This window comes from Limulus polyphemus, unplaced genomic scaffold, assembly GCF_000517525.1.
Source record: "Limulus polyphemus unplaced genomic scaffold, Limulus_polyphemus-2.1.2 Scaffold2404, whole genome shotgun sequence".
NCBI lineage: Eukaryota > Metazoa > Arthropoda > Merostomata > Xiphosura > Limulidae > Limulus > Limulus polyphemus.
The window spans coordinates 104,955-130,085 of record NW_013668014.1 but is presented as its reverse complement, the minus strand read 5'-3'; the positions used below and the strand labels follow the sequence as shown (position 1 = coordinate 130,085).

At 33.3% G+C, this 25,131-nt stretch overlaps 1 protein-coding gene across 1 annotated transcript in view; it reads right to left on the bottom strand.

Moving 5' to 3' along the window:
- LOC106466867 (synaptojanin-1-like) overlaps positions 1–24,274 on the bottom strand; it is a 70,710-nt gene extending 46,436 nt beyond the window's left edge. Inside the window, exons 1-2 of the mRNA XM_013927169.2 lie at positions 23,867–24,274; positions 10,524–10,610 (exon numbers count right to left, since the gene is read on the bottom strand). Coding sequence (XP_013782623.1) covers positions 10,524–10,610; positions 23,867–23,993 — 214 coding nt within the window. The 5' untranslated portion in view covers positions 23,994–24,274. The remainder of the gene's footprint in view (positions 1–10,523; positions 10,611–23,866) is intronic.
- Between the last annotated feature and the right edge of the window lie 857 nt (positions 24,275–25,131).

Here is a 25,131-nt window from a genome sequence, read left to right as displayed (position 1 = left end):
GTAAAAGGATTAAGTGCAAGGAGAATTTTGGTGACCAATAACTATTTGTATATTACATATTTTATGACTTGATAAATTATATCCAACAGTTACTAGCATACAGACATGCCAACCTTAGCTCATTTAGTCCCAACCAAATCTGGCATAGAATTCATTGGTATAGATAGCTAATAAAGAGTATGGGGTAGTTATTACTGTTAGCTTAAAACTGAATAACTCAATTATTTTATTATAAGTTGCAGCTTTTACAGTAAGAAAGATTATTTTTTAGAAGAGGTACAGCACTAGTGTGACCATTCTCAAGCACGCAAGTTTTAACAGTAAAAAAGGTTTACCATTAAAACTTTTGTGCTTGAAAATGATTGCACCAATAATCAAAATGTCATCCCTTTTCTAAAAAAGGTTCTCCCTTACAGTAAAAGCTGTAACTTGTAATAAAACAATACTTATAATCAGTAAGCAAACTCAAAATGAACTATGAATGTTTTTAAGTTATTTAATTATTTAGCTTTTCTAGAATTAATAGCTACTTACTGTTCTAAATAAAACTTAAAACCAAGTTGGAACAATTTAAATTTCTAAGACAAAGGATACTTTAAATATTACACTTACCCTTTTGTAACACAACTGTCTGAGATTTAATCTTCCACAGATGTTTGGTATATTATCTCTAGCTGAAGAGGGTTAACAAATATTTTACAGTGTAAATGATGGAATGATGGGCTATTTATATCCACAAAAACATCACAATAAATACGAAAAAAACATTCCTTTTATAGAACTTCTTAGAATTATATTCTTATGAAATACTATTTAGACAACCTTCTGGATGAAGTCCATGCACTAATCTGCAAAAATCCCAAGCTTAACAATATATGATCCTTCTGTTGTAACATTGAATCCCATCTTTAGTTCAAATGTCCAAGTTTTCCTATAGTGTCTGTTGGTTGTGGTAAAGCCAATCAAGTATTTGGACAACACTTGCAACCCCCACCAGGGACCAGTTGGACACAAAATTTAAGGAGAAGTCACCTCATCTTCTCTGTATATTCCAATACAGAAAGATGTGGACCAGATGATGTGAAACAAAAAAAAAAAACGACGAATCATCAACTTAAGCTTCTTTTTTTTAATGAATACAATAAATTTTAAAATATTTGTTTTTCTTTTTTGTTATACCTAAAAAATGGAAAAACTGGTCAGGGAATGGCTCTGTAGCTATAACTGCAATGATATGTTTGATCTGACGATTAACTTTAGGGAAAGTATTGTACACATTTGATTTATGTTTTGTTTTTAATTATACACAAAGCTACACAAGGGCTATCTGTGCTCTGCCCACCACGGGTATCGAAACCCGGTTTCTAGCGTTGTAAGTCCGCAGACATTCCGCTGTGCCACTGGGGGCTTTTGATTTATGATTGCTCAAATACTGAATTACTCGTTCCACTTCTGTTATTTACCCTTTTTTTTTTTCACGTATCGATCTAATTGTCTTATTCTTCTCTGATTGCCGTCTTTCAGCTTACTTCGTTGTTTTTTTTAGTAACTGGTCAAAATTGTCATTTAGCTAATACCGCATATGTTTTTATTAATAGGCTGTTTAAAACTTCAAAAAAAAATGTTTTGATAAATAGATATTTACATAAATGCGGGATTCATGAAACTTTCACTTTTAATTAACCGATACCAACAATCATAAACGAACCATTTATCCCATACACAAACGTGTGCAGTTGTAACACGCTACAAAATTTGTACGGGAAAGTACGATAACAAAAAGTAAACTATAAGATACGAATAATAAACGTGAATGCCACCATGGGGATGACTTATTAGATAAATTTTACAGTGCTTAGCACTGCACCAGCACGTGACTGTCACATCTTCTCAGGTAGGTACAATGTACAAAACAAAAAAAAAACACTACATCAATTTTTTTTTAGTTTTTAGAGTAATGTTTAAAAAAAACATTTATTTTCTGTAAAACGATCAATATTATATTTATAGGTTTGTAAACATTTTCCTATTTTCTATTTTTACAGCGGTTTGCGTTGCGCATGCTAAATAACGATGTTTGGCACGTGCAAGTACATGTGATTCCAGCAAGGATTGTGACATAGCCGCCACCAACGAAAACGAGATTCCGTACGCTAACAAGTAATTTTTTTCGAATGAAGAACTTAGTGGTGCAATAAATCAATACAAAAGAAAATATTTATTCAATACATATATATGTATATATTACGAAGTTAAAGTACGCCTTACAACTGAAATCAACCATCAGCTAAAATTTCACAAGTTACACTTGCAAACATGGTGTCAGGATATGCAACCTGCAGTGACAAGACAATCCTGTTGATACACTCAGCACATAAAAAGGGATGGTTTGGTTTGTTGTGACTTTCGCGCAAAGCTACACGAGGGCTATCTGCGCTGGCCTTCCCTAATTTAGCAGTGAAAGAGTAGAGGGAAGACAGCTAGTCATCACCACCCACTGCCAACGCTTGGATTACTCTTTTACCAACGAATAGTGGCATTGACCGTCACGTTATAATGTCCCCACTGCTGAAAGGGCTAGCATGTTTGGTGGGATGGGGATTCGAACCTGCGACCCTCAGGTTGCGAGTTCAGCTCCCTAACCACTTAGGAAAAAAAGGGGAATTTTAAATTTTAAAAAATGCATTTGAGTGTGCTTTCATTCAAAGTACTGTCAATTTTTTGAGATAAGGTGGCACATTTGCCGTAATAAAAATTTGTGTCACAGTTTGTCCACAATCATCCTGCTCAAAATTAACCCCATGTAGGGCCTTACATTTTTACAAGTTTACACACACAAATATCCAAGTACAACAGAGATGTTCATCGAAAGATATAGCCCTAAAATTTGTATAACCAAGTTACGAAAGATAAGAAAAAAACAAAGGGAAGACAATGAAAAAGATGGACTGATAATTAACAAGTCAAACGTCCTATTGAGTCACCCAAGTAAAAACACAAGTTCATTTCTCCCTCTGATATCCACAGGGTTCGTAGTAGAAAGAGAAGTGCCCTTTGGTGGCAACAACAACATTTTTGACTATTAGTCTTAATTTGTAATTTGAAATTAAAAACATGTATTTAAAAACATGCAAATATGTATTTAATGTGAATAGCTGTTACCACTTATTTAAGTTGGTGTTGCATTTTCATTATAAGCAAATTTGCTAGATAGTAGGGGTTGATTTTTGATATTCCGTTATAACAACATAATAAATTTTAAAGAATTAGGTGTTCCAAAACTGTGGATAATGAAAGGCTAACATATTAAGCTCCATCTTCTCAATCCCTTCACTATCTGGGAAAATATTTCATTTTAGTTTCTAGCACATTTTTGCACAAAACTGTCTTTGTTATAACGATTCCTAAATTTGAACTGATAGAGTACAGAAATACAACTGGTCAACAGTATCCAAAGCCGAAAGTACAGAGTACGATTTTGCAGCTATAGAACACAAACCATGAATTTTCAGATTCGTAGTCCAAACATGCTAACCACAGCCTAGGTCACATCAGACCTTTCGTTTTAGTGTTCTAGATGTTGATTGTTTTAAATTAATTACTAATCGTAGTATTCATATCTCATTAAAAAATAAATTTAGAGTACTGAATATTTTCTAAATAAGGATTTTTCTGGGAAGTACTGCACAGGAAAAATGTTCGGATTGTGCTGTTTTTATATATTAAAAGTGGTACCCTTTATTGAAAAAAAATCACAGTTTTTTAAGAACTCTATTTTTTATCACTACATTTACAAATTACTTTAATAGCTTTAACCAAACCCTCACGTACAAGGGCTTCTTATATCAAGCTATAACTAAATGATAACCTTATCTAATAACTAATTGGCAGAATACTTCCCTTGCTCATGTAAAACTACGTGTAGCGCCCCTGTTTTTATACTGATATACAAGTGTTGGGCAGGTGATGGTTTAACTGTCACCCTACGCAGAAATTAACGAACACGGCGAGAACTTGGCGCCTTAGGCAGTTGTTTATTCTTAAGACCAAGCCTGTATACGTTTTCTAACAAACAAATTGATATGATTTTCTTAGTATAGCAGCACTTTTAACTAATAATGCTTAGAGACGGCTTGAATGGGTAATAAAGAAAAACTTTAATACAAGTTTAACATAACGCCAAATGTAGAACGTTTCAACAAGGTTTTGTCATCATTACTAGTCTCAAAGTGGGTTCCTCTTCATCGAATTTGAACACTTTTATATTTTAATTGTGTTAAACCATCCGTGTGTTTTAATTTTACAACTACATAGGTTTGTACACACTGTATCAAAAGTTTAATTATAGCGTGTTTCAGATTATACAAAATCAGCTAAAAGCTGTCTATTTTCTGTCTTGCGATACCGCATCCGTTCATATGTCTGTGTATGCAAATTTACTGAGCTTCTCAGAATATAAATAAAATCGGTAACAGAAAAACTAACGCCGACCTTGAAAACTGAATACGCAGTCGTTAAAACACCTTTCGATTTTAAACCGATTGTAAAATATCACCAAAAAGTTCTGTTATTTTTAATACCTCGCCCATTTTTTCCGCCCAGTGCAAAACTAAAGTGTATATTTGAACACTAAAAAAAATATCTGTATTATTTTCTTCGGTACCTGCTACTTACAATGCGGCTCCTTACTAGAGGTCTTTCACAACTGAGTTCAAGGAAGAAAAAAAGACTGAAGCCTTCAAGTTGCCAGCTGCCGCTCTTGAATAAAATGCCAGCACACGCTTGCACGTGGCAAGGCTTCACACCTGGTCCTAACTTTCTCCGTTCTATTCCCATCAGGAATTAGAAATACGAGGGGTCGAGGGTATTATGATATATTGTCTGCTGGTTCTTTTGAAATACAATATATTACAATGCAATCTATTAGAAAACTGACAGCTTAACACAATAACATTTGCAAGGCTATCTCGAAGAACAATTAAAAGTTACTATCTCCTTTTCTTTGTGTGAAATGCTAATTTGTACTCGTGTCTTAATTGGCTGAACAAAAATCGACCACTAAGTACCACTTGTGTTTAGAAAAGCGTGTGACCAAAAACAGCTATAAAATTTTACCAGCTTTATTTGCTGCAACACTTAGAAATGAAAAGGAGATAACTCTTTACAACCTAGATCTTGAACAGTCCTTTTTGTTGTTGTACATTTTCGCTTGTAAGAGGTTGACTAGTCCAACAAGACTCGTGATAATTCCATTAGGCTGGTTAGACAATAGTTGCACCATTTTTATAACGTAAGAAGCAAGTGTTTATGGTGGTGGGGAGAAGGGATGTTTTAGTAATGGTATTAATAAACCCAAATACATACTAACACTTAAACACAGGTGTCCACAGATATTTATTTTCCTGAATAGATTAAGACTGGCTTTGTTATTAGATTATGTGTAGTAACTAACCCTAAGTAATATGGAGACTTCAGGACTAAACATTACGACCGACGTCAACATTCAAAACCGCATTCACATGAACTGTGTCGAGTTCATACTTGTTTTAGGAAGTCCCACAGCAACAAGAATCTAATATAATCTACAGATATAAAAAGTATCTTATAATTCTTAAAAATATGGCCCCCAAATTTCTACATGTATTTGTCAAAATAACTTACGCTTTGAAATATCATGAAACTAAAATAAATACGTTAACTTCCTAATGCTAAACGATGAGATAACTTATTTTAATATAAAAAAAATTTATATTTTTAGATATCTACTGAAAGTTATCTGCCGCCATCCCTAATTTTGAAATTCCGAACACAGAGAAGTAAACAGACAAGTAGCACCCACCGCGAACTCTTGGACTAATCTTTATTAACGAAAAGTGGGATTGATCGTCACAGTATAATACTTCCACGGCTGAAAGGACGAGCACGTTCGGTGCCAGGTGTCGATTCCATGACACGCGGATTGCTAGTTGAGTGCCACCCTAACAACTTGACCATGCCAGGTCAGATGAGATACTAAAAAACTAACAAGTAGTGTGACCAGATACTCTGAAGTAATAGTGTAATAAACTGTATTCAGGAAGTATGTACACAGGATAATCCCGGTAATTAATTTTTGACTATGAACTACTCTCTCGTAGATGTACTCGACCACAATGGTGCACAATATTTATCTACAATTTCAAGTATATGTTGATATAAATAATTCAAAATGCTTGCAAATAACTCACGTTTCAAAACATTATAATTACACCGTATGTATAGATATCTCTCATATAATAACAGAACGTGTTATTTGCTATCAACTACACGAAATATTAAAAACAATTCCGAGGTTACAAAAGTTTACGATTTGTAACGGATTAGTTCACACTTTAATGTGGTTTATTTTCAACATGAATAGTTTTTCACATGAAAGCTAAGCAGCATATTATTTCCACAAAATACGAGACCGAAAGTTGGTTAAAAATGTTCATAATAAAAGTCACGCGAATTGCTCATGACTAAAATTTTCTAGTGGAGACGCTCTACGCATTTTAAATTTTATAGGGTGAATGCCAAATCCTTCCTTCAAATGTTTTATATAGAAAAATGATTAATAGTAGAGCTTTATACGAATTTGCAGTTGCTTTTACATGGCATATAAGAATTGTGATGTCACCGGCGACATGTAATTATATTCGTTTAGTGAAATTGTTAAATGATGGAGAGGCAACAACACATTTCGATGATAGGAGTCTTCAATGTTTTCCACGGAAGTATTTACATCAACAACGATATCCAAAACCACATCTTTAGCCAATCCGAATCAACATTACCATTCGCAGAGTCAAAGCTGTGGTTACGAAAGAGGGCCTTCCGGCTCAAAAAGCTATTAAGATAAAGCTGGGAATATATTATACTGTTAACAAGATAATAAATTATAATTTTAAAATGACGAAGGCTCGCATGTCAAACTTCACAAAATCAAAATACTCATATTCGCCCATATCTCACCAATTTTTGAACAGGATCCAATTATAATGTCAGGTGTTGTTACGAAGATAGAGAAGCTGGCATTCCAATTCAAGTAGTCAAATATCATGTGGTCAGTTTTACTTATTTGAAGTTCTTTCCCAAGTGAAACAACTGCGTTTAGTGACTAGTTTTGTTTGATTTTTGGCCTAGTGTCATTTACTCACACTCAACGTAAGCCTTCTCAAAATATCTTAATTAACTAAAGGAGGAGTACTTCGTACAAACAAAAACAGTAATAACACATCAGCATGATAACGCACAACTGTAAAAATAAATAAATAAATAAACAAAAAACGACTAGTTTCGACAATCCAAGCATGTCATTCTCAAGGGCTATTAAATCTTAACTTTGAGATATTAATTGCTCCCCCCCCCCACCTCACCCCCACACACAATTGGCTCAAAAGTAAATTTTGTTGAAAATAAATAGTAATGGAAATCATAGCATTGAATAAATAGGAAGTTTCCTTTAAACCTTTGAACATTTGTGTTTCCTGCTGGTATTAACTTTCTATTAGATTCCGCAAACAGTATCATTTTAAAACCACGTTCATTTCTGTGTTGTTATAAATAATTCAATGCTAAGTCTCCTTTGTGTATGATGTCCTATGTTCATATAACTTTTATTCCATAAATAATGTTCCACTTCACAAATGAAGAAAAATCAATGGAAACGTTCTTAATTATACATAGTATGAGGAGAATGTTAATCGAAAAAAGTTTACAAATAAGAACTCGCCGTGCACTTTCTAACTACTTATCTTATAGTGTTAGTTAGACCGTGTCAGTCGTGAATCAGCGCATAATAACCCATGCCAATGACGTCACCATTCGTTTGCTCCACATAAAATAATTCATAAACTAAGAACGTCTTGACGTTATACCTAGTCAGTAATCTACTATAATTTGCTTGTTTAATTTATCGTTAACCATGCTCATATTTTCGTGCGGATCGACAAACAAACGGTCAGCTGGCAACTTTATCCAAAGCCCGAGTTGGCGTGAATGTTTTTAATTAAGAAAGACGAAAACTAGGCTCCAGTGTTTAATTTCTTTTAGTATAAAATTCAAACTGATGGTAGCGATTTTTTTTCATCTGTATCGCATATAAATTGACAAGTCAGAACACTGCTTAAAGAAACCGAAAATAAAACAGAAAAAACACCAACACCCCAAACAAGACAGTGTGAGGGTCAGTATTTGACAAACGTGGTAGTTTTTATGTATAACACCAACACCCAAGACAAGACATTGTGAGGGTCAGTATTTGACAATCTTGGTAGTTTTTATGTATAACACCAACACCCCAGACAAGACATTGTGAGGGTCAGTATTTGACAATCTTGGTAGTTTTTATGTATAACACCAAGACAAGACATTGTGAGGGTCAGTATTTGACAAACTTTGTAGTTTTTATGTATAACACCAACACCCCAGACAAGACATTGTGAGGGTCAGTATTTGACAAACTTGGTAGTTTTTATGTATAACACCAACACCCCAGACAAGACACTGTGAGAGTCAGTATTTGACAAACTTGGTAGTTTTTATGTATAACACCAACACCCCAGACAAAACTGTGTGAGGGTCAGGTATGAATGCTGAAGAGTTTGTATTCACCCAATAAGACCTTTACAGTGGCAACATTTGATTGTTATCTCCCTGAAACCACATCTGGCCCACCAATAATTGGTAGGCAGGTATATTATCACTAATAATAGTATCAGTACGACTCGAACCAAAATGTTTCGTTGCAGTACAACATTGAAATATTTAGCAAAATGTATCATTACTTTGTGTAGAAAAAAAAAAGTCAAACATTTGATGTTTGCAATTTTTTAAGCTTGGGAACTGTAAAATGTGCCTTTACAAGTTTTTGGTAATTTGCGAAAGCTCCCTAAATTTTATATTACCGCAACAGAACATCTGCTTCGAAGTGAATAGAAAGCTGCCTGCAAAAATAAATGTTAGTCCCTTCAAAGACTTTTAATAGATTTTTTGACACACTGTAACTGACCAAAACGAGGTTACTGTAATCTTACTTAAGGGTGTAGTGGTGCCGGAGGATTCGCTCCGACACCTGAAATTGGATTTGAATCCCTGACACTTCAAAAACTAAAAATATTTATGTATAAAAAAGTTTTTCATTTATCAACTGAAATTAAGTGTCTTTCATAACCAAACACTTGACCAAAGATCACTTTATTTATTTTTTTTGCTATTCATGTTGGCAGGACAGGAGGTATGCAAGGCATCATAAAACTCAAAGTTGTTAATATCATAGTGAAGTTAGGGAGATATTAAAGTAATAAAATATGCATTTAAAAACTATAATTGGACACTCAACGTTTCGTATTACAGCTTCTTCTGAAGAAGCTGTAAAGCGAAACGTTAAGTGTCCAATTAAAGAAATATAAAGTTGGTGTGATAGCGTCGCTTATTTCTAGTATTAAAACTGTCTTTTATACACCAATATGCACCATAGAAATTATATAACGAAATTTTAAAACTCGTTTTAATGTTATTGACTTTTATTTGGTAACCAGTTTTTCTTCCTTTCTGCATAATTTGATTAAAATAAGTTGAGTTGTGTGTTTTTTCTATACTACACACATATTCAATTTGCTCTTAATATAAGTAGATTGAAATAATTAGTGTTGAAGGTATTTTCTTTATTTAAAATGGACTAAAAAAGTTGAAATTGGCCTTTGAGATCTCTACCCTTATGGTGACGTCACACGTCTGGCAAATTTTGGCAAGGCTCTGGCACCATAAAAGTTAGCACTACATCACCGAACTTACTTGGTCTTTGGGTACGTAGCAGAGGGATTTTTCAAGTATTTACGTTATTCATTTTCTCACTTTTAATGATTTTAACAACCATTTTAATTTTTCCCTTGCTACTGTCTTAATGCCGACGCACATGTGAAACCAGTGAACTAAGTGACGTGCCTGTCGCGAGTACCTTAGTTAGTTAACTACAATATTTTAAGGTACAGGATATTTTTTTACGTGTACATAATGTAAATGTGAACTTCATTATTGTGGTTAGGTATAAATGTAACGGTTAATTAAAGATATTAAGAATGACGTAAGCCCAAAGTAAAAAAAAAGGAATCCACAAGAACGACACGTGTCTGTATTCAAAAAGAACAGGGTGAAAAGATAAAAAGATCACCGCCATAGCGCCCTTGTTGTTTCATTCAGAAGTTGAAAACTAATTCTCCACGTTTAAAAACTTCATTCAGTAAGCTTCCAGTTCCATTACAGCAACCTGTCATCAGGCTTTGAAAATTCTGAGTTCAATTCTTAATCAAACAATACACACACACACACAATTAAAACACAGACAGGTAACACAAGACTTGAAACATTAATCAAGGAAGAACAACTGTCATCACTAAATAGAAACAGCTTCTCAGACAAAACAAGACAAAAATACAACATCAACCCAGGCTGTGTGTACAGTGGGAGTATAACATATTAAGATCATCAGAGTACAAACTTACCAACTGTCAGCTGTAACACACCAAGACAACCATAAGCATCCAACAGAGGTGAATACTGACGCTTCACCATATCAGTTTCATGCTCAGCTGCAAAACAAAGGATGAGTAATTATAATTCAACCTAATATAGTAGCTTTAAAGTACCAAAAATTAAATGAAACATGAACATAATAACACATTTAGTCTTTAAAAATAAACCCTTTAGAATTTTATGAATTTATGAAACAAAATACATGCCTTTTTTTTTCATAGTTATCATAAAGCACCATACAGAGTTAATTAGATTCTGGTGTTGTTTATGAACTTCAAAGGAGCTTTGTTTAAAAATGTTACCTCTATAGAACTTAACCTTTATTCCTAACATACATACTTGTGTATATATAGGAGAGGAGAAGAGTCAGAGGGGGTTTGATTGAGGTGTTTAAGATTATTAAAGGTTTTGATAATATAGATCCATCAAACGTTTCTGTTTTTAGCAGTGAAAACAATAGGACAAGGGTTCATAAATTCAAATTTTGGCAGTGTAGGAGTTGTCTGCAGTTTATACAGTATTACTTTTCAAACAGGATGGTTGGCTTTTGGAATGAGTTGTCTTCAAGGGTGGTGGAGGCAGAAAATTTAACTGAGTTCAAGAAAAGATTGGATAAAGACATGAGTAGTAAGGGATGGTTATAGTTTGGAGCTCGAAGGAACATCCTTGATGGGCTAATTAGCTCCTTTTTATAAAGAAAACAACAAGTTTAGAGATTTTAGTCTCTCCTCATAGGATAATCCTACCATCCAAGATATCATTCTAGTGGCTCTTCCCTGAACCTTCTGCAACAATTCAATGTCCTTCTTAAGGAAGGGAGCCCAAAACTGTACACAGTACTATAAATGAGGCCTTACAAGTGATCTATGCAGTGAAACAATAATATCCCTTGTCTTGTATTCAATATTTCTATAGATGCTACCTGAAATTCTTATAGCTCTATTGCTAGCTAAAATACACCGTTTAGATGACTTAAGTGATTTTTCGATCACAATACCAAGATATTTTTCTTCAACCACAGTATTTAATGTATTTTCATTTAAATTGTAACAATAATTTGAATTGTGAAAATCTACATGCATCACCTTACATTCTGGATAGCTAAACATCATCTGCCACGTATTGGCCCAATGCATCAAATGATCTAAATCTCCCTGTAAGTCTGCAGCATCTTTGATACAGTTAGCCATCCCAAAAATTTTAATATGATCTGCAAACTTCAAAATTTTGTTAGTCATTCCAGAGTCAATATCATTATTATAATTCACAAACAGCAGAGGACCCAGCACAGAGCCATGATGCACACTACTTGTATCTGTAATGCAGTCAGATATAACTCCATTTATTACTACTCCCTGCTTTCTACTCTTCAGCCAATTTTCTATACAATTTGATAACCCTTCCCCCACACCCACATATTTAATTTTCATAACAAGTCTTTTGTCTATTCAATCTACATGTATATAAAAAATGAAGCCAATGTTTACAAGAGAACGAAACAACAAAAAACACTGGATTATGCCACTTTTTTGTAATCATTACAGGGAGGTTCTTCAACTACATTGTTATCTAACCTTCATTATTTTTTAAGCTAACAGCTACCTAACTGTGCACTTACAACATAACTGGAAGAGAATCAAATATCAATATTGATCTATAAATTCAAATACAAAATTATATATAATTAAAAGTAATATCACTCTTATGTGTACAATAATTTTCTCTTGCCAAAATACTTGTGATTTCATTTAGTAGACTCTTGTTTATGTAATCAGCATACTCTCACAGGATTACTTCTCCAGCTAATAACCTCTTCGTATGTTACCATGTGTTTAGAATAGTACCTGTTTTACTCCATTCGAGACTAGATAATGTGAAGATCAAGAACAAGGAAGGTAAAACCACATCAGAAGGTGACCATTTTCTTGTAAATCATTTTGATTCTAAAATATATTTATATGTAGATAAATATACAACTACAACAACATGTCAAATTACAGGCAATGTTCAGTGTGAAATAAACAGGCATACACCATAGAAACACACAAGCCACAAGATGTGATAAGCTGTAAAAGATTCTAAGAGTCCATACACAGGTGAACATGATACTTGGGTCACAAAAAATGGAAAGACAGACATGTAAACCTTCCAAAGAGTATGATGAATCATGGCAACCTGATGACATGATATGTTCATGAAGTAACATGTAAAATGGAAAAAAGATGAAATGTGCAACAGAAGACACCAAATGCTGACTGGTTATTACAGACACATGTGATACAGAAATATAATCACTTTTCCTGACAAAACAAGAAGATACTGTTATAGTCTACATCAGCAATGGAAATACTAAAATGCAGAAGATACAAAATCATTTCTTTAATATCTTTAAAAAGACAAAATCATCAGAAACACAGAGCATAACAACATTTGGTTAAAAATAAATAGTGTAGTGTTTGGTGCTGTGCATATTAAGCATCTTTTCTAAACAACCTCAATTACTTGCTGCTAGAGGCCTAAGAACATTCCACTTCTGATGCCATAATTTGTGTTATGTCATTATTTATGTAAAATCCTCCAATAAGACTGTTTAGACTGGAAAAATGTTAAGAAATATAGTGTTACAAGAATCTAAAAAACTATGCATGAGCCAAGTAACAACAAACTATTCAGACAAGGGACTGCAAATGATCTTAAAATGAGAACCTCAGAAGAAACATCAAGAAGAAATATGAAAATAAACAAACAAAAACATCACTTTCTTTGAAAAAGACTATTAGCATTCACATAAATGTCACACACACACAAATTACACGAGTTAGAGAAGAAATAAATATGGGCTAAAGTCTAATGCTCCAATTCCATACGTTAACATACTGAGAAAGAGGGGCAAAAGAAATAAGGCTGTAAGAATCAACAAATTATGATAAAAATGATATTTTAATCAAAATCTAAGATCCACAAAAGAAAAGTGAAGAAGGAGCCCACAGAAGAAACAAAAGTAAGGAATTTGGAATAGAAAAGAAAATAAGACCATCACAAAATATTTAAACTGGTTATGTCCAGATTACCAAAGCACAAGAAGAACAAAATCGAAGTGTAGCTTTCCTGGAAGAAAACTCAACTCTTTTAATAAAGAACCGATAGCATCTAACCATACTAACAAAGCCAAATGTTCCAATGAAAGATCAAATATTTACTATTCCCAAAACATAAAGCATCCAAAAGAAGGATACAGAGCTTTTCCAAAGAAGAATAAAAAATTAATACTGAGCAGGAAAATAAAAGAATTATGAGGAGATCTCAACTTAAAGCTTGAACTATGATACATGTAGTAGGTGGGTGTGAAGGAGCTACTACAACTATCTTTGACTCAGGGACTGACATGGAGAGTCACACGATAAATTTTAATTTAAAAAATATTTTGTGAAAGAAATCTCTTCTAGATGTTCACAGGTAATTTTGAGCAAATATGACAAAGTAAAGAACGTTTCCTAATGAAGAGATCTCAAAGAATTTTAAGGTTTTGTAAATCAGTTTGTTTTAACTTAGCTGGAAAACAAGGAAACAAAGTGCTAAGTCTCAAACACTGAAAATGTTCACTGCAGTCATAGTAATAGACTAGAATAGATAACAAATTATTAGAAGTTTTAAAAGAATTATTCCCACAAAAGTATATGTAGAAGATCGCTCACAGCTTTGAAGTAGCAAAACATAGAAAAAAAATTAAAGGTGAAAATACCTCAAATTTTATTGTTCAACATGGTTTCTGCACAAAGAAAGGTTTATGTAACTGGTACTACACCAAATAAGAACAAACTCAACTGTACAGTAGTACCAAAAAATCATAAAGAGTTTAGTTGTTTGTTTTATTTTAGTACATAACTACACAATGGGCCACAAGTGCTTTGTCTACTGCAAGGAATCAAACCCCAAATTTTAGTGTTGTAAGTATTTAAAGTTACAGCTTACCCAATGGGAAAAAAATATATATTCTGAACATCTGAAAATGGATGTCAGGGTGCTGTTGGCTGGTACATTTAAATAGATGTTGATCCCATATATGAGAAATAAATAATGACTTACAGGAATGTGACCAGGAAGTGACATGAGAGTGTGTAATGAAATAAATTTAAAATAAAGCTAGATAAATGTGTTCCTTTAAATAATCCATCATTCAGAAAATCTTATAGAAGAATAATGCTTAAAATGTTTATGAAATTTGACATATAGTGTTTCAAAATTTTATATATAAATATTAAAACACTGTGATATGCTAATTCATACATTTAAAAACAAAATCTATGTAAACACCACAAAACAGATTTATTCTTTATAATTTCAGGGAATCTGTATGTGCAAAGTTCAACAGGGCATCACTAGAACTAAACAACAAATAAAAACATGTCAGCCAAAATAAAAGGCATGAAAAAACTCATGTTTCGGTGACTGCTGGTCATCATTTGGAAAGGACTGCCAACTTCAACAGTACATGTAAATGTGCATCACCATAAATTTGAATGCAACTACCTCAAGAGTATATTTTCAGTTGTCTAGAATCTACCTCTGCCTTTTCCACAGTCTTTAGAAGCACTGTTTTAGGAATAAGTAATGTTGATAAATTCTGATAATTTCATTTGTTTTTCTTTTTATAAAGTTATTTTCAATATTTTCTGTTAACCTAAAATATCTGGAAACAATACAAACATGTAGGTAAAAGGGTGTGAAGGCTATGTTCAGTTTAATTCTGATGCTATAGTTAGTTGGTTCTGAGGGTAGAAGAGTGACCTCATGGGCTCAATGGCTTTGTGTCACATAAAGGAACACTATGATCTTATGCTAATACAAAATACTTACAACTACATGTAATGTATATAGTCTTAATATTGTACCTGAAACTCCACACAATCAGTCATAACTGTTCGAGCATGTATATGAGCATGCATGTATACTACACATTAGGAAATGTACATAATTGAGTACTGCATATTTTACCACAAAAGTAGTAAGATGACAGACCATGTATACACAACACAATGTTTTTACACTGTACCAAACATAAACCAATGTTCTCTCTAGCATATTAAATGTTTCCACAGTCCTAGCCCTTCATTCAAGCTCTCCTCTCCTCTTCCTTTCAAACTCTTGGGAAATTTCAAAGCCTAATGTATTGACTCTTATCTTTCTATAAGGCCCTACCTTCCACTAGATATACATACATATACATTTTGTAGTGTAGCTCTGTAAGTGATGAATAAAGGGATACAATACACACACAATTTTATGTATAAAGGTGGAGCAAGCTCTATCATTTCCCTTGGGAAGTATGGAATTTGTCTAAACTTTTTCGCTCTATGGATTTTACATAAATTGTTCATGTGCAGTAATGATAAGGGGACTAGGTCAAAAAAGGATCTACTGAACAATGGCATCTTAAGAATTTCAATTCACAACAAGGCCTAATATTATGGTATGCCTATATTCAAAGTGTGTACATCAGTCACACCTATTGATAATGTAAAACCACATCTTCAGAATGAACAATCAGATTTCACAAATAGAAAAAATTTGTTACAGTATCAATGCAACCCAGCTGTTTTTTTTTGTCTACTGAAAACAACATTATTTAAAAGTTTTAAAACAATAAAACTACCTACTGACAACTCCTTACAGTTTTATACAGCTCATATTTTTCATATATACATATTCCTTTCCTACAAACTAGAGCTATGTATATAGTTAGACAAAGATAAAAATTTCATTCTTCAACATCAAACATTTGACATTGGTGTTAACATCACTTTTCAAAACTGCAATCAAGCACAACATATGAACTGAAGTCCACATTTTCATTCAACTTTTAGTTTTTTCAATACCATAGATTTATAACAAATGGTAAAGGGTTAAACTTAATAAAGCTTATTATAATTTGTTCACCAATTTTCATCAGAGGTAGCAAAAGTGGAAGCTCTTGTTCCCAACTTTTGATCGTTGCTTCCCTTAGTTTTATGGTGATGGTTTAAAGAGTACATAGATGTTAACATTTTCCAACCACACTCACATATAGTTTTCCTGATTCTTTACTGTCCTCTATATATACAAACTTTTTTCACTCACAACTAGCCTTGAGGCTTCCACTTAAACCCATGTGTTTCTACATGACTTGTTGCATGCAAATGAGCATGGGACAAGCCTCCACCAATAGGAGTGAAACACAGCTGACTCCCTCTATATCGATCATCACTTTAAGATTAGGCAATAAAATAAGATGCACCAGAAGTATGTGTGCGTGTGGGGGGGGGGGGATAAGGTGAATATCTGATGAAACTTGGATGGCAACTGCCTGTTGTAGAAACACCCAAGTGTAGAGGACAACGTTTTAAAAGATTTCCACCTTTCATCTTCAGGTCCAGCACTAGGTATTAAACTAGGCATAGAGGATAAGCAGAAATACCCTGCCTGCTTTACTCATGAGTGTGTACATTCTGTATTAGGCCCTTGTTTAAGACGTTGAGCACTGTGAGGATACATCAAGCAGTCTTGTGGAACACCCCATCTCACAAATGAGCATTTTATCAGGACAGCCCTACATTGTGCAGACTTGTTTAAGTATACCCTGATAGGTAACATTTGCTTGTAAGCAGGATACTGTAAGGTATGAGAAGGCCATGTTAAAACAAAGTAAAAAGGAAAACTTCCCTAGTCAGAGATGGTATGAGTTGTGGAGAATAGCAACCAAAAACAGTTTATAGCCTGATGAAGAAGAAACGGCCAAATGATGTAGACAGTGTGTGACAAAGATGTGAGCTGTTCACATTCCAGCCCGAATGATTTTCTCCAATGAAAATGAACAGTCAAAGATTAAGTAAGGTGAAAACTTTGATGAGATGACACCTTGAAGAACCAATGTGTATCCCCATCCAACAAAAAATATGCCAAACAGATGAGCTGATGCAGCCATCCAGTGAGGATAATGAGAGAAAGATCATGAGTGGAAAAATGATTCTACAGAATGAAGACATGGAATCAGAAACTATTAGAAGGATAAGTATAAGCCAAATAAAAACATACTGCATAGACAGAACAGAGGAAGCAATAAGGATCTATATGAGAATACATATGAGAAGTGGAAGGGAGAGATATAAGTGTGAATGCACTATCACCCTACCATGCCACAGATGTTTTAGGTAGAAAAGTGCAATCAGGACAGAGAAGAATATAGATGTGATGAAAGAATGCAAGAAGAATCACTGGCATACACATCATAAAATCAATAACTACAGACAAAAAGGAGGAGAAAATAGGTTTTAAAGGCAAGATGGTACAAGTAACAGGAAGCCAAAGGTTCAAAGTGAGGAAGAGTAAGGGCATGTAGAATAACATTAAGAACAGGAAGGGAACAGGAGGTGAAAGAAATGGAAGAACATAATAAGAACCAGGGAAAAAAAGGAAAGTAGTAGTAGAAGAAGCTGCCTGGTAATCAGCAATAGTCGAAGGGACAAGTGAAGAACTTGGACAGATGAAGAACAGAAGGACAAAGAATTATGTAGTGACCAACGGCAAAAACTTTGTTACTTCTGCTGATATACCAGGAAGTAGGATGGGTGAAAAGAACGAGAAACAAGGGAGGCTACGTGCAAAGAGTCCTGAACATCCCACTCAGGAAGCTGAAGTAACAACATGGCTATATGAAAGAGTGAAGTATGCATCTGAAGAAGAAGAGAGTGGGAAAGCAGAAGAGGACAACAGAAGGCTCAACAGAGGAAACCATGATTCAATCGGCCAATAGGGAGCTACCTGAAAAACCCGACAAGGAGAGTTGCAAATGAGGGAGAGAGAACTTGAGGTAGGAGACAAACAAGTGGTAAACACAAAAGAAAAGGTTGGACCAGTCCTCAGTGAATGCATCCACTGCTAGAGCTCATAGGTGCAGAACAGGATGCCAGAAGAGGGGTAAATTGGTTTTGTTATAAGTAGCAAAGAAATCAATGTGAGGGGTGCCCAAATGAGAGCACAGCTACTGAAAAACATAGAGATTGAGGGATAACTCCATGGGAAAAATCTTATCTGACCTTGGAAGACAAACCACAACAAGACTCAGGGAATCCAGAACATGACAGGCCACAAGGTGGACATGTAGATAATGGGCCCAGAAGAGGATATTGAAGGTTTGATAACAGAAAGCGCCAGACCAAGTGCCCCCCTGGCAAATAATATAAGATATTAGATACCACAGAAGATTCATATGTACGAATCATTACCAAATAACCTAGTACAACTGGAAGGAAATTAATAAAGGTCTGACAAACTACACAGAGCTTCAAGAGGTTCTTATGAAGAATCAATTCCTCCAGGTCCCATTGACCCAAGATCTTGATTAAACAAGCACCCCACCCTGTCAGGGAAGCATCTATAAAAATATGAAGATCCAAACGAGAGGGAGAAAGAAGAACACTCTCTGTAGTATTGGTTCTGTTGAGCTACAAGGCGAAATTGTTGTGGAGGGAAGGATGAAGATAGATACGACAGGATAAGGGATCCCAAGAGAGGTTCCATTGATCGTGCAGAGTCCACTGCAAAAAGATGCATGTTCAATTCAGTTCAATGGGAAAACCAAGTTTTTTGAAATGGATGGTTTACATTTAAATAAGGTAGAGGCTGGCTTGTTTGCAAGGGCTATTAACTCAATTGTAAGGACAGATTTAAACTAGGACTAGACAGTGGTGAAGCCCATAATAATGAAGAAAAAATAACATCCAGAGAAAAGTATAGAGTAGAAAAAGTACAAAGGTAGTTCTAAAGGTTGGTTAAACTGTTACTAATGTAATACTAGAAGTATAAGAAAATAAAACAAATGACTTTAGAACTCTGGTCAGAACATGGGATTCTGATGTAAAGGGAATAACTCAGAACTGGTTAAAGTTAGACAATTTAATGATAAGAATTTCTTTAAAATACAAGGTTATAAGTTGTTTAATAGGGATAAAGTACTAAAAAAAGTTGGAGGAGGGACTTTATTTGTAAAATGTAAGTTACGTCCAGTTCAAGTTAAGGTTATCAAATCTAACAGCAATGAAAATGAATCTGTTTGGGTTTCTGCTAGTGGTTATAAGAGGGGAAGGCTTTTACTTGGAATTTGTTATAAACCACCAGATGAAACTGATGGAATTGATGAGAAAGTCTGCAATGAGATAAAGAATTCAACTGTTAATGAGTTTATAGTTCTGGGAGATTTTAATTTTAGGTGTATAAACTCTAAAATGTTAAGAGTCAAATCATCAGGTTTTTAAAAACTTTCAGGACAGTTTTCTTTAATAACTTGTTATGGAACCTGCTAAGAACAATGCTATTTAGATTTATAGTTAACTTCTCATAAAGAAATGGTTAATACGGTAGAGATTAGGAAACATCTGGGTGCAAGTGATTATTGCTCAATTAGACTTGATGTTTTGCTGCATATGAAGATAAGGAATAATGAGATCTTGGTTCCAAATCTCAAAAAATCAAATTATGAAGAGAGGAGACAAGAATTTACTGCTGTGAATTGAACAAATGAATTAGTTGGAGAATCTTATAAAATGTGGAAAAAATTTTTAAATTAAATTATTGAATATTCAAGATAGGCACATTTCTTATAGACAAGAAAAGAAGTGACTGCAAATAAAAAATGCTAGGTTGCCTCACAAATGGTATAAAGGATAAAATTAAAGTATTATAACTTGACTGCATTGAAGGATGGTTTGAAGGACTATAGACGATTAAGAGTGTTGGTCAACTAGGAAATTAAGAAATAAAAAAAGTATATGAAAAAAAGATTGGCTGAAATTTTAAAACTTAACAGTAAGGATTTCTTCAAATATATTACATGTAAGCAAAATGTTAAGATGGGAGTACAGCCTTTCAGGGGTGATATAGGAATGCTAATATCTAATAATTATGGGATGTCTAGGATAGTAAATTCTACTTCTTCAATTTTTACTAATGAAGATTTAAGCAATATTCCTCATTTGAAAAGGTTCTAGATGAAAACAAGATTCAACAAGACAGTCATATTAATTCTAAACTTGTTCAAAAAACAACTGGAAAGCTTCAAGAATGATAAAGCTCCTGGGCCAGATAATATTTACCCATGGGGATTAAGTATTGGCTATGTGATCCACTTTCCTTTATTTTTCCTAAGTCCTAGAAAAATGGGCAGGTGCAAAAAATTGGATATTGACTAATGTTACTCCTCTTTTCAAGGGAGGTGGTGGATATTGTCCCTGTAATAATGGTGAGAATTGTAAGACAAGGGGACAAGTCATCTTCAGCTAAGACAGCTTTATTTTTCTAACAGGGTGGTTGACCATTGGAATGGGTTGCCTTCAGAGGTGGTAGATGCAGTTAATCTAAAGGAGTTTAAGGGATGTCTTGATAAATATTTGGATGATTAGGACTGGCCTTCAGAGTTTTACTTTTATTTTAGAGTTTAATATAGTGGATAGAATGGATGCGCATGAATGGATTAACGAGATTCCCATTGTCCCTATCTACTATCTAGCGAAACCACAGCCATGGAACGGGCTTGGAAAAATCAGTAAAAATTGTATTAGGTGGTCAAAATGCAGAAATTTTACAAAAACATGACAAAAATGATTAAATAAAAATGCAACATTAACTCATTAAAATCATTTTTATTTTGGAAAACAGCTTGGAATCTTTAAGAAGTAAGAATGAAATAGTATTAAAATTAATTATAATTTTTCAATGAGGTCCAATTATTAATTGCATACAAATCTACATAATACAATGATGCTTTATTACTGAAAAAGTTTATCAGATAATAAGCTATGAACTTCTGTCAGGTTATATCATCTTAATGAAAGCCTACTTGTAGGAGAATTAACTTGTTTATAGAAATCGAAGGATAGTGATAAATGGAAAATCTTAAAACTAGGAAAAAAGGATATCTTTGCACCTATTGTCAATAATTTCAATGCTTCTTGGATAATAGACTAGTAGTATTTCTAAATTTTTGCTGAAATTATTAAAATGTTGGGAAAGATTTAAATTATTACTACTGCTTTCTTGTTCATAAAATAAGGTAAATTGTAGTGGAATTTGAAGTGAAAAATTATTTCCAACATCAAGAAGTGTAAAATAGTACACCTGAGGTACTGAAGTTTGGAAAGGGCTTGCCTCTTATGGGAGAAACAAACAAAGATGCTGTGGGGAAAAAAAAAGATTGTGATATAACTACTGAAAAACCTTGAAACTTTCTGCATGTTTTAATAGTGGCAAAGAAAGTTAATTTGTTAATGGAAATTTCAAAGCTACAAATAAGTAACCTTACACAATACTTTTGTGGGGCTTTATTCAAAAAGCTCTATGCAATTTTGGTCCCCTTATTATACAAAAAATGTCAACCTTCAGGAAAGAGTGCAGAAATACGCTACTACTTAGTGAAAAAATTGTTGCTATGAAGAAATACTTAAAATTTTGATTTAACCATTTTAAGTTTCTAGAGACTTAAATAATGCATTCACAAAAGTTCTGCTTCAATGAGGAAATTATACATTTGGAGTTGAATATTAGTGGTATTTAGTAATTGTTTTGAAGACCAAGATCTAGAATATTTCTCAAACAAAACTACTTTTTTTAGTTCAAACATTTAGAATGGTTTATTTGATGATGTATTATGTGTTTTTGACTAAATTTTTCAACATTTTTCAATATGTATATGAATGCATAAGCCTATACCTGAGTTAGAGATAACTAAATTTTCACATGATTTACAATCATAAGTATTCAAAATTTTTGAATATATGAATTATAAATACTTCAATAGTTGAATCAAGCAATCATCATAAAGAAATATACAGCATGCAACCAGATCTTCTGTTAGGCCTACTTTGGATATAAATGTAATACTTGTTTTTTCCTTCCTTCTAAATCATACCCATTTGCATTTTGTACTACAACAGTTATTCAAGCATTATTAATCTACTAAAATGAAAACCAAATTTTGATTAGTCAATTAAACAGAATTAGCTACTTTCCCTATTTGGATGATAAACTTAGGATGCAAAGGCATAAGAAACAGCAAGATGACAGAAACTTAACTTGGCTCATTGACATCACTCAGCATTACAACAAAACAAATCCAATATAGCTCTTTATATCCATTTCCAGCATGCTTACAACATAATTTTAAACTTAAAGAATTCTGACTAACATCACATCATCAGGCAAACCATTTCAAAATTTAAAATTCTAACCTAAAAAGAATTTTGTTGAAGAACAAGTCTACAGTGGGGGTTTCCAAGGCTAAAATCTACTTCTCTTAATATTAAATTTAATATTTTCAAATATGGACTTTGGAACTACCTGGTAGATTTTTTAACTCCTCTAACCACCCAAGTCCATTTGACCCAGTAATTAATTAATACAATTCAGTAAGGAAGGGACAGAGAGAGAGAGAGAGAAAGCAAAATAAGCAAAATTGCAAGTAAATTATTATTTATAGTTGTATTTATTTCACCATTCTGTTTATTTTTTCAGTTAAATAGATGGTATTTCCAGGATTAAACAAACCTCCTATTTCAAGTTATACTTTACATTCTTATACTCTTCAGAGAAAACATGCCAAAACTTCAAGCTTCTTCTCAAGGTTTAAATTTCTAAACCAGATATGAATTTGTATATATAATTCAATATCTGAGAGTACTTTCAACAAATTGGTTTACATATATTTCCTTCTGTATTATGTATACATTCCAAAAGAGGCCTTGTACAACTTTCAAGTTTAGTAAAAACTTACAAGGTCACAATAGTCGTCATACCTTTACATTAAACATAATTATGAATAAAATATAATTTACACTCTTTTTCATTACAGCTTAAGTTCAACTTTGGTTGAAAGCTTGTGTAAAACAGCAGCAACATATTCATAAATATTCAACATAATACTTATATTTACAAAATGTATACAAATTATAATACTAAATTTGAATACTGAAAATATGAAGCATGCTTAAATTCCTCAAATGAATAATAATAATAAGCTTACAACAAACATTTCACTAGAAAATTATTTTGCTCTTTTGTTTGAGTGTGTAATAAACTTTTTGTTTCACTTCTACTAACATGATCTAATCATAAAACTGTCCTGCTATGATCATAACTTAACGTTGCTCAAAGAAACTAGATTATAATTTAAAAGTTCAAGAAATTAATGGGTGGGAAATACATCATATCTAAATTACAATTTACAATACTGATGTATAAGAACTGTTTTTAAAATGTAATACTAATAGTAATACTTGTTACTTACATAAAACAGCAACTGCTTGGGATTCAAACAGAAGAGTTTCATTCTTATTCCTCTTTTCTAAAAGTACACTATACGGATTTGGAGGGATCGCTTTATGATAAACGCGAAAGCTTTTACCTAAAGGCATTGCTGTGCAATCACTGGAGTCTGAAGAGTGGATGAACTGAAACACGAGCACAGTGTCACTCAGCCTCCGCCTCCTGGTCTCATTGACCAACGATACACAGTTTTACATTAGGTTTCATTTAGTTTGATAATGAATAAAGTAATTTATAATAAATACATATTTAAATTTGGTACAATTCTACTAAGAATAGTAAATTGTACTAACTGTATGTCATAAATTTCTCGCTCAACGTTTCCTACATATTACCGCAGACAGTTATAATTCAGCATCAACATTGACACTCTCACTGAGTCAACGAAAATATCACGGCAAAATAGCTGCTGAGCGCGTCCTCTAGACATTTAAAAATTATGTTGTTAATAATTGAAGTGCTATCTGTCTAAGTTATGTTGAATGAAACAAAAAGAATCCGTTTATAAAACTGAGTGGGGCATTTAACGTAGCATTCTTTAAGGAAAATTATTCAGTTAAAAATAAAAAATCTGAGAAAATATGTAAATAATTAGAGTCAAAATACGTACTTGTATAAGTAATGCATCATTTATAAATGCATTTAATATTTCACAGCACCATATAAAATTAATCCAGGAAATACTTTTTTCATTACCGGTGGAGTATGGGATCAATATATATATATATATGTATATATGTCGAGAATATTTTCATTAAATAAGATAGATTTTCCAGTCTACACTGAGATAGTGGGGAAGAAAAATTATCTCTCCTGCTTTTCTGAATTTCTCCTACGATTATGATTAATCTAGGCAAATAATACTGTTTAGTAATACTAAATGATACTAGCTTTTTCTATTTATCTTGCATGCTTTTGGACATCACATGTAAAAATAGTACATAAATAGGGTTAGACACCCCTTAAAAAATAAAATAATGCATTCATAATCCATTTCAGATTTATGGCATGCCTTGGAGAAATAAGATTATATCGAATGGTTTGTTTGTTTTGGGGTAAAGCTAACTGTGCACGGTCCAGCACGGGAATCAAACCCCAGATTTGGGTATTTTAAGTTCACAAACTTACCGCTGGCTCCCTAAGAGACTACTTAAGTATATTGTTACGACAGCGGGGGTCACGTGACGCTAGTAACACGTCATATTCTCGAAGGTTCGTGAAGCCTCA